At 38.8% G+C, this 17,101-nt stretch overlaps 1 protein-coding gene across 1 annotated transcript; it reads right to left on the bottom strand.

Annotated features, from left to right (window-relative positions):
• Positions 1-1,005: 1,005 nt before the first annotated feature.
• LOC113466373 lies at positions 1,006-16,617 on the bottom strand (the record flags this gene model as incomplete). The annotated part of the gene is made up of 4 exons (XM_026821696.1): positions 16,531-16,617; positions 16,465-16,474; positions 15,442-15,845; positions 1,006-1,187 (listed from the first exon to the last, which is right to left on the bottom strand). Coding segments are annotated over exons 1-4 (683 nt in total), but the record flags the coding sequence as incomplete, so codon positions are not given.
• Between the last annotated feature and the right edge of the window lie 484 nt (positions 16,618-17,101).

The following is a 17,101-nucleotide window of genomic DNA, read 5'->3' as shown; positions in this document are numbered from 1 at the left end:
ATGTCAAAACTACCAACCCACTGGAGTTATGTAACGCACTTGCTTTTTCCTCTGTCACTCTCTCTCTCATCTCTTCCTTTTAGTGGAGATGTCAAAACTACCGCGAAATTTACTGAGCCTCTGTTACTCTCTCACTCACTATTATTAGTGGAGATGCTAAAATTAGCTAAATAATCATGTAATTTAGTCGTTTTTTCCTCTGTTACAAGGAATAGATTTCCTTTTAGTGGAGATGTCAAAACTACCGCGACCTGTAATTTAGGAGCTCCTTTCGGTTACTGGTAATCGGTAATCTTTTGTTGGATACGCTAAAACTAACTAAATAATGATTTAATTTGCCATATTTTTCCTTTATTAAGTCTATTTAGTAGTTTTTCCTATTAGTGGAGATGACAAAATTACCTCATGAGATCATCCTTTTCTCTGTGCATAAATATACCCTACTATATTTATTAGTGGAGATGCCAAAACTTTTGGCTATAATAATATTTATGTATTATGAGTAGGTACACATGTTTCTATTTTTCATCGGTGGAGATGCCAAAACTCTGCTGATTCTACTGAAATCACATGCTCCTCTCATACCAACTATTTATGGAGATGACCAAAACACTTTCAGTAATGATGTTGTTGTTGTTGTTGTAGCGACTTCAACTGTAGCCGAATGGTGATGGCAGAATAAATAAAAATCAGTAATAATCTATTAATTAATCTAATAAATAGTCACTAATCATTCATCTAGCAAGCCTAGTTAGGTTGGACGGTATCTCGTCTGCCTTGTAAGAGCTAGGTCGCGGGTTCGATTCCCGCTCGGGGCGAACTTATTCAAGAATTCTGCTTTAGAGAGTAATATAGTGTTGTAATCATGTATCAGATATTAGTGCTTTATTTATTATTTAGACTGTCTAACACGATCGAGTATACTACGGGCTAAAAAATTCCCGGAGGGACGGACCCAGCTTGTTTCTTGTTCTCTAGGAAAATAGTATTAAAAAAAAATAATACTTACAGCCGAGGTAGTACATGATTCCCGCCACTAGCAGCGCCACCAGGAATGTGGCCAGAACACAACAGGGCCCCCGGACATTGCGAGAGAATTTCCTCGTGAATCGGATATCGCTGTCGGAGGAGAGAATCGAACTGGGAGTGTCTGATCTGGAGCTGAATGTCTTTGTACTGCCACCCATCTGGAAAACAGAAAAAAAAATATGAGGTTTAATAGAGGAAACTTTCATTATTATTATTATTTTTTGAAGAGGTTTGACAGAGGGAACTGTAACTGCTAAGGTCTTATCGTCCCGAAATCGAACAGGGAAGAAAGACAAGATAGGAGAAAGCCAGCAACGAACATTATCCCACCAGGATAAAATCCACCCCGGGCGGGAATCGAACCCGTGGCATAGCGCTTACAAGGCAGACGCCAACCAAGCTAACCGGAGGTCTTATCGTCCCGAAATGCAAGGTTTCTTCAAATTAAATTGATCCCAAGGCAACGTAAACCTAGACCCTTGACAAATGGAGTGTGCTTGAAGACATGTGATGTGTTCCAATCCACTCGATCCCTAAGAAAAAGTAGGATAGGATGGGAAAGAGCCAGTTCTCTCGTGAACGAATCCGGGCAGGAATCGAAGGAATGACCTAACGCTTACAAGGCAGGCGCGCACTTGCAGTTGCTCAAACCTAGACTAGGTAATCCGAAATTATTTATTTGCCAAGAATTTGAGTAGGTTATTGAGTATCTACAACTGTCTATTCGTCTAACCTAATTTTATCATGTCTACCTACATTCATAGCCAAAAAATTCAATCAATACCCAAAACTAGGGTACCCAGATAACTACTAAAAAGTCCAACCCAAGTATACAATTCTATACATTGACATACTCAAATTCTAATTTTTAAATTTATGTTTATTGTAAGAAATTTGTGTGACATTGTTTTATCGATGTTACACTTTTTAGACAAGGACAACCATAGCGTTCTCAGTAAAGTCCGTATAGTTTTTGCTCTAATATGGAGTTGACTGATTAGTATTCAAAAGACGTCATGTGTCGTTCCAGTGGTCTAGTATTTGTAATGTGTTCTAGGTAGGTTCTCTTGTTCCTAGTAATAGGTTGTTCCATATTCCATAAAGTCCACGCATGTAGGTACCTATTCACATTTGTTCTTTTTCTGGTAGAAAGTTTTGTTAACAACAACGAGTGGGTATCACACTAGGCTTGCACGCCGGAGGTCCCGGGTTCGATTTCCCGGAGGGGTCGAAGTTTTTTTGGGTCTGTGCTTGAGTTCGGGGTGCACTTAGCCTCGTGAGGACAATTGAGTAGCTACTGCAATCAAGTAGCGACCAGTGGCGGCATTAGCAATGTAAAGAGATTGATAAATAATACGAGTACCTATATGAGAAAAGGGGGCACTTAGTAATGCTGTGATATTAAGGAAAAATGTGAAAAAGCTCTGCTTTATTATAAATAATTCATGATTTGATTTGTACTGATTGTTTACAAGGCACCTTACACCACCTTTTACATCTCATCTCTGATTCTGATCACAACATATGTACATTTGTTATCCACGGTAGGTGATCTGTGAAGAGATAAAAATCCAATGGCAGACACAAACGAACAAATACATATATGGTATTCAAAATATTCAAATTAAAAAAATCTCGATCAGTTCCTTTTATTTGCAATCTTCGGCTCTGATTTAAGCACTAAAGTTCTCCTATTCCATCGTTGCTGCAAAGTATTTCATTATAAAACCATTGCATTCTGTAGTGTTTCGGTTTAACTGTCTGGTAGAAAGTTTCAGCTTTGGACACGATAAGTGCTCTCTTGAATTAGAACTTTGACGACTAAAATCCCAATCTTTCAATGTGGGATTTGATTTACTGGACTGTTTGTCAGTACCAAACTCATACAGGGTGTCCCAAAAGTCGACGAACCAAATTTATACCGGCCACTCACGCTCGTGGGGTAGAAAACCCTTGAGCCTATTTCTTCCTTTTATTTGCAATCTTCGGCTCTGATTTAAGCACTAAAGTTCTCCTATTCCATCGTTGCTGCAAAGTATTTCATTACAAAACCATTGCATTCTGTAGTGTTTCGGTTTAACTGTCTGGTAGAAAGTTTCAGCTTTGGACACGATAGTAATTTAGTCGTTTTTTCCTCTGTTACAAGGAATAGATTTCCTTTTAGTGGAGATGTCAAAACTACCGCGACCTGTAATTTAGGAGCCCCTTTTGTTTACTGGTAATCTTTTGGTGGATACGCTAAAACTAAGTAAATATTGATTTAATTTGCCATATTTTTCCTCTTTTAGGTACATATTTGTTTTCATAGTATTTCTTATTAGTGGAGATGACAAAATCACCTTATGAAATCATCCTCTTCTCTCTATACACATAATCTCTTTTACGTACATATTTGTTTTCATAGTATTTCTTATTAGTGGAGATGACAAAATCACCTTATGAAATCATCCTCTTCTCTCTATATTATTATTAACAAGTTTCCATTTATTTTTGATCGATAAAAAACTCAGAACATAAATTTTTTTATAAATGGTATACCCATCCGTATAAGCAGAGCTTGTGCCACGGATGGGGAGTTCATTTATAATATTTATCACATATTACATTTATCTATACACATATTACTAGTGGAGATGCCAAAACTTTTGGCTATAATAATATTTATTATGAGTAGGTACACATGTTTCTATTTTTCATTTAATATATTACTAGTGGAGATGCCAAAACTTTTGGCTATAATAATATTTATTATGAGTAGGTACACATGTTTCTATTTTTCATTGGTGAAGATGCCAAAACTCTGCTGATTCTACTGAAATCACGTGCTCCTCTCATACCAACCTATTTATGGAGATGACCAAAACACTTTCAGTAATGATGGGTTAGAATTAGTATGAGTGAGTGAGTGAATCAGTGAGTGAGTCAGTCAGTCAGTTACACAAGGGGCTGTATATATTTAGGATTATGAGTAGGTACACATGTTTCTATTTTTCATCGGTGGAGATGCCAAAACTCTGCTGATTCTACTGAAATCACGTGCTCCTCTCATACCAACTATTTATGGAGATGACCAAAACACTTTCAGTAATGATGTTGTTGTTGTTGTTGTAGCGACTTCAACTGTAGCCGAATGGTGATGGCAGAATAAATAAAAATCAGTAATAATCTATTAATTAATCTAATAAATAGTCACTAATCATCCATCTACCAAGCCTAGTTAGGTTGGACGGTATCTCGTCTGCCTTGTAAGAGCTAGGTCGCGGGTTCGATTCCCGCTCGGGGCGAACTTATTCAAGAATTCTGCTTTAGAGAGTAATATAGTGTTGTAATTATGTATCAGATATTAGTGCTGTATTTATTATTTAGACTGACTAACACGATCGAGTATACTACGGGCTAAAAAATTCCAGGAGGGACGGACCCAGCTTGTTTCGCTTTCCCAGCCTAAAAAAAAGATTCCTTTTGTCAGCCTAGTTTAAGCTTGGAGGGCAATCGTCTGCCTTGTGAGAACAAGGTCTCGGATTTGATTTTATTATAATCAGATCCGCCCGGGGCGGATGTTATCCTAAACAGATGGTTCGTTCTCGGAACTGCTGGCTTTCTCCCATCCTGTCTTCTTTCTCCCTTCGCTTTCGGGACGATAATGACCTTAGCAGTTACAGTTCCGTCTATCAAACCTCTAAAAAAACCTTTACACTAATTTTTCTCTCCCTATTTCTTCCTTTTATTTGCAATCTTCGGCTCTGATTTAAGCACTAAAGTTCTCCTATTCCATCGTTGCTGCAAAGTATTTCATTATAAAACCATTGCATTCTGTAGTGTTTCGGTTTAACTGTCTGGTAGAAAGTTTCAGCTTTGGACACGATTAGTGCTCTCTTGAATTAGAACTTTGACGACTAAAATCCCAATCTTTCAATGTGGGATTTGATTTACTGGACTGTTTGTCAGTACCAAACTCATACAGGGTGTCCCAAAAGTCGACGAACCAAATTTATACCGGCCACTCACGCTCGTGGGGTAGAAATACTAGTAATGCCACTACAGTTAGCTCCATGCATCACAGATCCTAAGCCGAACACAGATGTGTCAGTAACTCGGTAGTCCATTGGCTTAGTCTGAGGCAATCAGTAACTTAATGACAAACCGGGCAATTATGACAAAGAATTATGACTGGTCCAGCGCCAGCGATCTTGTAACAAAACGTACGGGAAGGTAAATGTCACAGAACTGAGCCGTCGAAGCCGGTTCGAAATCGTACGTATACCTAACTACTAACTACTACAATGACGTATACCTAGTTGCAGGTCCGTTTCCAGGATTTTATCCAGGGGGGGGGACCAAAGAATCCAAGCAGTGGCCTCCAGGCCTTGACTCTAAGGCCCGTCTCACATTAAACGCGAAGACGCACGACTTTGAGTAGCGCGTGGTCGGCTGCTAAACCAAACCTATGAAAATGATATAAGGTGGACACGATAAGTGCTCTCTTGAATTAGAACTTTGACGACTAAAATCCCAATCTTTCAATGTGGGATTTGATTTACTGGACTGTTTGTCAGTACCAAACTCATACAGGGTGTCCCAAAAGTCGACGAACCAAATTTATACCGGCCACTCACGCTCGTGGGGTAGAAAACCCTTGAGACCTAGATCTGTAGGTACTGCAAAAGTGTGTCCACACATATTATAGTCGACGGCCGCGCTACTCAAAGTCGCGTGTCTACGCGTGCAGTGTGAGACCACCCTAACTTGCACTGACGCTAGATTCAGATAGCTTATAGCCGAATGGACGGTAAAACCCCCGCCACTAAAAACCTTAGCAATATTCAGCAGTAAAGCAGTTATACAGTAACGTATTGACCCATCAGCTGATGATCAATATCCACTATCCACAACTCACGCTCGTGGGGTAGAAAACCCTTGAGACCTAGGTCTGTAGGTACTGCAAAGGTGTGTCCACACATATAGTCGACGGTCGTCGATCTTATGTTTGAAGTTTGAGCACCCCCTTTAGGCCAGGACCACAAAGTGAGTTTAAACTTGGTTTAAGTTTAACTCTCGGATTAAGCAATTTTGCTGTGTCCACACATATAGTCGACGGCCGTCGATCTTATGTTTGAAGTTTGAGCACCCCCTTTAGGCCAGGACCACAAAGTGAGTTTGAACTCGGCGACGGCCGTCGATCTTATGTTTGAAGTTTGAGCACCCCCTTTAGGCCAGGACCACAAAGTGAGTTTGAACTTGGTTTAAGTTTAACTCTCGGATTAAGCAATTTTGCTGATTGGTTACTTTTTAAAAAAATCAAAAATTTTAGCCAATCAGATAAAACAAACATAAAGGGAGTTTAAAATCCCTTCTGTGGCCCCGGACCTCACAGACGGTCTGAAGCTTTTTCCGTATTTGTAAACCCTGTAGAATATCTGTAAAACGTTAACATTTTCATTCATATTTAACTATTTCATTTTTCTTCATCGTTAGCCATTTCATTCACCGTTTTATGATCGATTGGGAAACAAGTTTAAAATCCCTTCTGTGGCCCCGGGCCTCACAGACGGTCTGAAGCTTTTTCCGTATTTGTAAACCCTGTAGAATATCTGTAGAACGTTAACTCTTTCATTCATATTTAACTATTTCATTTTTCTTCATCGTTAGCCATTTCAAAATCAAGCGCCTAAACACTTTTTGGTTATCACAAGTCCTTAGTTTCCGGGGGAGTGAATTCCACAATTTTGCTGCCTGAACTGAGAACACAATTTTGCTGCCTGAACGGTTTAAGTTTAACTCTCGGATTAAGCAATTTTGCTGATTGGTTAATTTTTAGAAAAATCAAAAATTTTAGCCAATCAGATAAAACAAACATAAACCTAACATCTACTTCCACTACAGGAAAATGGCCCAATATCCCAGTAACCAAAAACATCAAGCGTGCTGGGGCCTGGGGCGGCGCGGAGTGACACCCGGTCTATATCATTTCAAATAACAGCAACAACTTCTACGAGTTTAAAATCCCTTCTGTGGCCCCGGGCCTCACAGACGGTCTGAAGCTTTTTCCGTATTTGTAAACCCTGTAGAATATCTGTAGAACATTAACTCTTTCATTCATATTTAGCTAGTTCATTTTTCTTCATCGTTAGCCATTTCATTCACCGTTTTATGATCGATTGGCAAACGATTTGCTGACAATCAAACGCAGCTGGGTCGTTCAAGATTGAAGTAGGACTGATTGGGCTTTACAGCTTTACGTCCACGGCACCGTCAGGCTGTGTCCACAGGTCAACACATAACAGACCGGCCGTCAATCTATGTCGACTGAACCGTCCACACTGCCTCAACAACATACATTCCTCGTTGATGATCGACGGCCATGTGTGGACACAGCTCTAAAGAGAAACTATTTCCCAAAATAGATCAGTTGCGCTTACTTGGGTCATGTTTCAAAGTCATAGAGCAGGAAAAATGAGGACCAACGAAATTTTTTCTTTTTCTTCTACGACTTCTAGATACCGAGATAAATCGATTTAGAAAATAGCGGTAAATCGTAAACTGAAGTAGGACTGATTGGGCTTTACAGCTTTACGTCCACGGCACCGTCAGGCTGTGTCCACAGGTCAACACATAACAGACCGGCCGTCGATCTATGTCGACTGAACCGTCCACACTGCCTCAACAACATACATTCCTCGTTGATGATCGAGAATGTGTTCTAGGTAGGTTCTCTTGTTCCTAGTACTTCATAGGATGTTGTTCCATATTCCATAAAGTCCACGCATGTAGGTACTGAGGTATACGAGTACCTAGTACCTACTTATCTACATTTGTTCTTTTTCTGGTAGAAAGTTTTGTTAACAACAACGAATAGTATTAGGGTGCCAAACATGAAAATTCAATTCGGACAGCTAATTATCGGCCCGCCAGGCAGTGGCAAAACTACCTACTGTAAAAATATGTCCAAGTTTCTGAAGGACTTGGGCCGAAAAGTCATCATTGTTAATTTGGGTAAGTCAGTAAACAACACACAATTTAGCTTCTAGACCAGACGAGGAGGATTCAGCTCAAAGTTTATTGAGCTCGAAATGAAAAAGTTGATTAGTATTCAAAAGACGTCATGTGTTGTTCCAGTGGTCTAGTATGTGTAATGTGTTCTAGGTAGGTTCTCTTGTTCCTAGTATCTACTTCATAGGATGTTGTTCCATATTCCATAAAGTCCACGCATGTAGGTACTGAGGTATACGAGTACTTATCTACATTTGTTCTTTTTCTGGTAGAAAGTTTTGTTAACAACAACGAATAGAAGGTAATACTGTAATAGTAGTGCTTATTTATACTGCTCGAATAGGATTAAAAAGTCCCTTTAATCCAGCAGTAGGCTACTACCATTATTGTGATCAAATTCTTAAACAATGTAGAGGATAATGGATAAATTTCCATACCTATAGACTGGGCTTGAACCCACGTCCTCCTGATTACCAGGCGAGCGTCTTAACCACTAAGCCACCAAGGCAGGTATTTGAACAATCTCCCATTCATAACTTCATGGATTTCATGCATGGAAAAATTCTTGAAATTAATTTCATCTCTTATCAATATCAATCAAACTGATTGTTACTTTACGAGGCAATTTTATTACCTTACACCTCCTCCATCTAATCTCTAATTTTTAGAATATTGTTATCGGTTTAATCGTATTCATCGGTTGTTCGTAGCACATCTGTAAACAGTTATCTGTTATTCAAAAATGCAAAACATCCACAATAATCATCTCTGGTCATTCAAATAGTAAATAAAAATAAATTGTGAAGTTCAAATAAAATAACCGTTACAAATATTTTTTTACGATTGTCAACAATAAATAAGACCAAAGCGAAGCATTGAACTCAGTACTCTTTGTTCAAAACTCGCGTGGTATGCAGCCTTGGATTCTGTGCTATTGTGCTCATTAGAGTGATTATGTTGATGAGTTTTCTCTTCAATTTTGGTGTACTCAGTGGAATGACAATATTGACAATAATATTAGCAACCACATCTTATCAAATCTCATGATTGAATGTTATTCTATTGGAGTTCCTCTCATAAGATGAATGTCGCAATACTTATGGCTTATGACAGTTGACATTCAATCAAATTCAAGTACCTACCTATTTAGAGACTTGCCTCGGCGGTATAGTGGTCAAGACGCTCGTCTGATAATCAGAAGGACGTGAGTTGAATTCTAGCCGAGGTTTAGATTTTTTAAAGGCTTTATTTATAATGGCAGGGTTGTCCTAAAAGAGTTCTTCCATCCAACCAAATTTTAACCTTGAGATTACTCGAAAATTTTACCACCCATTATCACACTGCCTCGGTGGCGTAGTGGTCGAGGCGTTTAAGTGGTAGGAGGACGGGTTCAATCACAGCTAATGATTGGATTTTGAAGAAAAAAATAAAAGACCGTCTGCCTAAGTTTTTAATGACATGATGGAGGCTGAACCCGCCTGGGGCGGATTTTATCCTGAACGGATAAAGTTCGTTCTCGGAACGGCTAGCTTTCTCCTATCCTGTCTTCCTTCTCTCTTCGATTTCGGGACGATAAGACCCCAGCATCAGTTACAGTTGCCTTTATCAAACCTCTTAAAAAACTGACTAAAACCTATGTAAGTATACATAGGTATATAAAGTATATAAATGTACATAATTATCCCACTATTCCCCACTAAAGATTATTACCTTATATGTATATCTCTGGTTTATAAATATTTAATTTAATCCTGAGGGTAATGCTTGGATGGGTACTCAGTGGAATGACAATATTGACAATAATATTAGCAACCACATCTTATCAAATCTCATGATTGAATGTTATTCTATTGGAGTTCCTCTCATAAGATGAATGTCGCAATACTTATGGCTTATGACAGTTGACATTCAATCAAATTCAAGTACCTACCTATTTAGAGACTTGCCTCGGCGGTATAGTGGTCAAGACGCTCGTCTGATAATCAGAAGGACGTGAGTTGAATTCTAGCCGAGGTTTAGATTTTTTAAAGGCTTTATTTATAATGGCAGGGTTGTCCTAAAAGAGTTCTTCCATCCAACCAAATTTTAACCTTGAGATTACTCGAAAATTTTACCACCCATTAGATGAATGTCGCAATACTTATGGCTTATGACAGTTGACATTCAATCAAATTCAAGTACCTACCTATTTAGAGACTTGCCTCGGCGGTGTAGTGGTCAAGACGCTCGTCTGATAATCAGAAGGACGTGAATTCTAGCCTAGGTTTAGATTTTTTAAAGGCTTTATTTATAGTGTTGGCATAAACTTTTGAGGCAACAGAAACTGTTGGCATAATGGGACTTTTTAGTCTTAGCCGACAGTATAAATAAGGTATATATTAAATAAAATAAATAAACAAATAAATATACCTGTACAGTAGCAATAATTTAGCAAGTTTTAAACAAATAAATATACCTGTACAATAGCAAGTGATATAAAGAACTAAGAATACAATGCTATCCTATTGATCTTTTGAGAAAGCACCTCTTGGAGAAAGCAAATTCAACAATAAAGCATTATCACAATCCCTTCCGAGATTTTTGTGACAGTAAAAATTAGACCAAAAATTTTCAGGATTTTTGTGACAGTAAAAATTAGGCCAAAAATTTCCTGACCCAGATTTTTCGAACCTACAACTCTAGTAAAATTAGGTCAAAACGTTCCTGACCCTTAGCTCTGGTTTGAGAATGGAGAGTCAGAGATCTTGACCACAGGGGCATGGTAGTCAGTGAGGGTTACATTCCTGGAAGTTCGACGCGCACTAATCCTGGTTTGAGAATGGAGAGTCAGAGATCTTGACCACAGGGGCATGGTAGTCAGTGAGGGTTACATTCCTGGAAGTTCGACGCGCACTAGTCCAACTAGTGAGCCTAATTAGTGGGTTGTTGGAAATTAGTGGATTGTTCGTGATTAGTGGGTTGTTGAGAAAAGAAATCAAGGCATTTCATCTTGCGGTTTATCTTAGAAACGGTTAAAATGCTTTTTGCTCGGTTGTACGGTGTAAGGACTGTAAGGTCTTAAGATGTATATCATCAGTATCAATTTACTCACCGCAATCACCCAGGTCAACTATTTCATTGTGCACTGAGATCAGTGGTGTAGCGGTCAGGACGCTCGCCTGGTAAAAAGGAGGGCTTGAGTTCAATCCCAGCCGAGGCATGGAATTTTATCCTAATTTAGTTGAGAATTTGACCACAGGAGGGCTTGAGTTCAATCCCAGCCGAGGCATGGAATTTTATCCTAATTTAGTTGAGAATTTGACCACATACCTAATAATAATAATAGAGCTCTAAGGGTTAGGTGGTAGAGCACAGTGGCGGACCGCCACTCACGCTCAGACTGGTCGCTCAGACGGTCTGACAGACCTAGGTCTGTAGCTTTCCCAGCCTAAAAAAAAGATTCCTTTTGTCAGCCTAGTTTAAGCTTGGAGGGCAATCGTCTGCCTTGTGAGAACAAGGTCTCGGGTTCGATTTTATTATAACGATAAGGGATGGTAAAAAAGACATGTTACTTGACCCAAAAACCGGCCAGGTAAAAACACCTGCTGTAGGTGTGGGTACCTACAATACCTTCTTACATACATACCTGTAGGTACACCCTATCATGACAATGGCAAATGACAAAACAAATACCGTAGGTAAAATACCTGTCGTTAAAAAGAGATTGAATCTTCTTTTTTTACAATCAGTCCATCAATTGCAATAAAATCATCGGGTCTTTATTAGCATTGTACCTACAATGATATTGCTTGACATTATTATTTCCATGATTGAATTGATCATTGAGTTTCAAATAGTAAAATTAATGTAGATTTCCAATCAGTCCATCAATTGCAATAAAATCATCGGGTCTTTATTAGCATTGTACCTACAATGATATTGCTTGACATTATTATTTCCATGACTAAATTGATTATTGAGTTTCAAATAGTAAAATTAATGTAGATTTCATGAGTCAATGATTTTAAGATTTGCAAGTAGCAGTAAATTAAATCAATAGACTGGAGATGAGCTATAAAGTCTATAAACTCATTACCAAGTTCAGCTACTTTTACTCCTAATAGATACTATTACAATAGTAAAAGCATACCTAGGTTCTTCTGTTAAAATTCGTGAAATCGTGTTACATACATACCTGTAGGTACACCCTATCATGACAATGGCAAATGACAAAACAAATACCGTAGGTAAAATACCTGTCGTTAAAAAGAAATTGAATCTTCTATTTATACAATCAGTCCATCAATTGCAATAAAATCATCAGGTCTTTATTAGCATTGTACCTAGAACGATATTGCTTGACATTATTATTTCCATGATTAAATTGATTATTGAGTTTCAAATAATAAAATTAATGTAGATTTCATTAATCAATGATTTTAAGATTTGCAAGTAGCAGTAAAGTGAATCAATACTGGTGGAGATGAGTTATAAACTCATTACCAAGTTCAGCTACTTTTACGTCATAGTACTATTTCAATAGTAAAAGTATTCCTAGGTTCTTCTGTTAAAATTTGTGAAATCGTGATCATTCATAAATTGACCAATTCCGATTAAATCTCTGAATCAACATCAGAATTTGTTAACCCAAAGTTGGTGCAACTTAACCTGTGTTCTTATAAAAGGCTATAACATTGAACGTACTGTTTCCTAAGGCCAGCCAACTATCAGGTAGACCTGACAGGTACGGCTGAAAAGGTCCACCTGTCAGGTCTATCTGATAGTGAGTGGCTGGCCTAATGATTCACTGAAGTCGAGCAAAGTTGCACGTGGATTTTAAGATTTGTAAGTAGCAGTAAATTAAATCAATAGACTGGAGATGAGCTATAAAGTCTATAAACTCATTACCAAGTTCAGCTAATTTTACTCCTAATGCTATTACAATAGTAAAAGCATACCTAGGTTCTTCTTCAGTTGAAATTCGTGAAATCGTGATCATTCATAAATTGAGCAATTCCGATTAAATCTCTTAATCAACATCAGAATTTGTTAACCCAAAATTGGTGCAACTTAACCTGTGTTCTTATAAAAGGCTATATAACATTGAACGTACTGTTTCCTAAGGCCAGCCAACTATCAGGTAGACCTGACAGGTACGGCTGAAAAGGTCCACCTGTCAGGTCTACCTGATAGTGAGTGGCTGGCCTAATGATTCACTGAAGTCGAGCAAAGTTGCACGTGGTTGGCATCCAGATGGGTGACCATCTGCCCAGATCGCGTGCTGGCTTTTCCTGGCCCGGCCAAACTCAGGGATTTTTCCCAATACATATCTCAATAATCCTAACAACCAATGTTTACCTACCATGCTGGCACCGGTCGCTATGCGCATTTACATGACAAAGCTACTCATTTTCCTCACGAGGCTGAGTGGGCCCCGCAACAGCCAGTCACGGGATCAATCATAGATTCAGATAGCTTATAGCCGAATGGACGGTAAAACCCCCGCCACTAAAAACCTTAGCAATATTCAGCAGTAAAGCAGTTATACAGTGACGTATTGACCCATCAGCTGATGATCAATATCCACTATCCACTGCAAACTCAGGCTGGGAAAGGTTAATCTGAAGATTCAGATAGCTTATAGCCGAATGGACGGTAAAACCCCCGCCACTAAAAACCTTAGCGATATTCAGCAGTAAAGCAGTTATACAGTGACGTATTGACCCATCAGCTGATGATCAATATCCACTATCCACTAGGTAAGTCAAGTATCTATCTGTATAGTATGTAGTCACTAGTAAACTTTGAAATTTCTTGACCCCGCCGGGAATCGAACCCGGGTCTCCCGCGTGCAAGGCGAGTGCAGTGACCACTACGCCATGGGAGCTGACAAGAAAAAGAAGAAGTCTTGGCCAGCACCTGAGAGCTATGTCTAACTGATGAGTTCCAACAAGAACGAAACGCGTCTTAGGCTGCTCCCAGGTGTTGGCTAAAAGAACATTATGTATATTAGGTGTACCTGGATGTTTTAGGAATAGAATAAGATATGTGCAAGAAGTAGAAGGTATCATAAACATAAGTTAATTATGAGAGAAAAACAGTTTTTATTTATTTTCTCTCTTAAACTGCGAATAAAAAGTTACAACAAAAATTAAAAAAAAAAAAAGTACAAGGGTTGAGCCAAAAGGAGAAGAAGTTTTTCGTATTTCATTAGATATTATTTTTACATACAGAAAAGAAGTACGAAACTTTTTCTTTTTTGCTTTCTAATTTGAAATTATTTGTACTTACTTTTTTTACGCTTGTTTTTCTTTCCCCCCACAAGGAAAAATTTTCCACCACCACCAGCACCAGGCCAGAAAAATGGCTTATTCCGCGAAGAAAAGAAGTACGAAACTTTTTCTTTTTTGCTTTCTAATTTGAAATTATTTGTACTTACTTTTTTTACGCTTGTTTTTCTTTCCCCCTCCCCAAAAGGAAAAATTTTCCACCACCACCAGCACCAGGCCAGAAAAATTGCTTATTCCGCGGAATTAAAATTATAATGCAAAAAGTTTCCTCCATTTCTGATGCTTCTGGGAATTTGGAAACCAAAGAAAGGCAACTGCAAACGGGCAAAATATTTCATGGTTAATTTATTGGGGATACCTCTTTCATGTGCGTCTGAGTATCTGTACCTACCTATTGATTAGGCACCTATTACCTACTTGTAAGAAGAAAAAAATAATAATAAAATAGCACTTGGGTACCTACGTATATGCATGTAGCTATACCGACATAATAGGTATGTTAACACCAGATTTAGATTTAGCCATCGTCGATGGCACGTTTTAAGTTTTAAGCACCAGTTCCCAATAGATCACTCGATTCTATGATACATACCTCCATAAAAAACGACCTGAACGTTCGTTCATTTAGGAATCTTGTCGTCAAGACTTCGTTTATTGGGGTTTTGTATAGGTGTTGAATTTTCAATTTGTTAGCTTATAAGGACGGCCAGTGTCTGACCGACCCAAATGGCGAGCAAAGCCTCCGTCACTAAAGACCTGAGTAGTTTAAAGTTGCGTTAAACCCCTTTGAGACCAGCCACTCACAGTCAGACGGTCAGAATGTGAGTGGCGGAAAAAGCAGCCGAATTCTCAGACGGTCTGAAAACTGATAAAATCAATCATATCTGAAGCCACGTGTCAGCGGTCTGACAGGTGAGTAGTTTAAAGTTGCGTTAAACCCCTTTGAGACCAGCCACTCACAGTCAGACGGTCAGAATGTGAGTGGCGGAAAAAGCAGCCGACTTCTCAGACGGTCTGAAAACTGATAAAAATCAATCATATCTGAAGCCACGTGGCAGCGGTCTGACAGAAATTTTAGCAACCACAGTCCTATCCAAATCACCTACCCAATCCTTTAGTCTTTATTGGAAAATAATAAGTGACTTTGACTTACTTTTCTGCTGTTGTTGGTACTCCATATCGGCTTGCTGGTCCCGTTGACTCCATTGGTTTTGGGTTTGTTGACATTTTTCTTATCCTTGATCATTTCAACGCGTTTGGTATCCACACCAGCATTTATCACTGTTTCATTAGGGTGTACAACACTTGTATGTTCATCGCTTACTTTTTTATTAGGGTCTACAACACTTGTATCTTCATCGCTTACTTTTTTATTAGGATATGCAACTATATGATCATCGCTTTTGTCTGGCGTCTCATTAGAAACTTCGAGTTCATTGATTTTCCGTTTTTTAAATACTTTGTGATCGATTAGTTGATTAGTTCTCCGGTTGTGGTGGTTTGTGTTTTCGCTTACTTTTTTATTAGGGTCTACAACACTTGTATCTTCATCGCTTACTTTTTTATTAGGATATGCAACTATATGATCATCGCTTTAGTCTGGCGTCTCATTAGAAACTTCGAGTTGATTGATTTTCCGTTTTTTAAATACTTTGTGATCGATTAGTTGATTAGTTCTCCGGTTGTGGTGGTTTGTGTTCAAAGGAAAGGCACCTTTCAATCGTGATGTAACAAAGGAATTCTGATCATTCTTATTCAAAGGCGTGTTTTTTCATCCTGTGCTAAATTTTGGGAATTTTGCGAAGGCACCAAACTAGAAATACTGGAATTTTCAAACAAGACTTGCATTTTTTTCGGGGGGAAGTCACAGCCCTTGCCTTTTGTTAAACAACCTGTCCTTTGTCATTAAAAAAATGGGTTTTTGGGGTTGAGGGGAAAAACGCAAACCCATAAAGGGCTAGGGTACAGGTATGTGAGGGACTCATTATGGTCTCGTTAGGTGTTTGGGATGTCTTTGTGGAGGCATCGCACAATACTTTCGAGGGGGCCCACCCTAAACGTTTTGCGGGTCACATCAAAAATGGTCTGGGGGCCACACGTGGCCCATGGGCCGCTAGTTAGAAATCGCTGTTATACATTAACGCGGTATGTATAACTCATATCGTCATCTTTTCACTTTCATTCTCCTGAAAACAAACAAACACATTGAAATTCTGTAATTAGCATTTTTCGCGATGGCCACCCTAAACGTTTTGCGGGTCACATCAAAAATGGTCTGGCGGGCCACACGTGGCCCGTGGGCCGCTAGTTGGAAATCGCTGTTATACATTAACGCGGTATGTATAATTTCCAAACAAGGACAAAAAGGATTACAGGATCAATTTCGTTCGACTTTCTCCTGTTTGTTTTCTCTGTTGGAAGTCTAATTGTTAAGGAAGGATATAATCATATAACGTTAATCTGAGACATCCGTCATATTAGTAGTAAGAACTAAGGATTTAAAGGATTTTTTTTTTAAAGAGGTTTGACAGAGGGAACTGTAACTGCTATGGTCTTATCGTCCCGAAATCGAAGAGAGAAGAAAGACAGGATAAGGCTAATCAGGGAATTAAGTCACTTTATCAGTTGTTCTCTTATCTTTATTTCTTATCTCCCTCTCCACTTTATCTCATTATGTCTTATCAATTCCCCTCCCCTCCTAATATTTCCCCTCGTTTTCCTCCCCTCAGTCCTCTCATTTCTCATTATTTCAATCCGGAGTTCGGTGGAACGACATCAAATGCCTCGGTGGTGTAGTGGTCAAGAAGCTCGCC

This window comes from Diaphorina citri, unplaced genomic scaffold (genome assembly GCF_000475195.1).
Source record: "Diaphorina citri unplaced genomic scaffold, Diaci psyllid genome assembly version 1.1 scaffold256, whole genome shotgun sequence".
Taxonomy (NCBI): Eukaryota; Metazoa; Arthropoda; class Insecta; order Hemiptera; family Psyllidae; genus Diaphorina; species Diaphorina citri.
The sequence above is the reverse complement of the archived record's forward strand: the minus strand, read 5'-3'. Positions and strand labels throughout refer to the sequence as shown.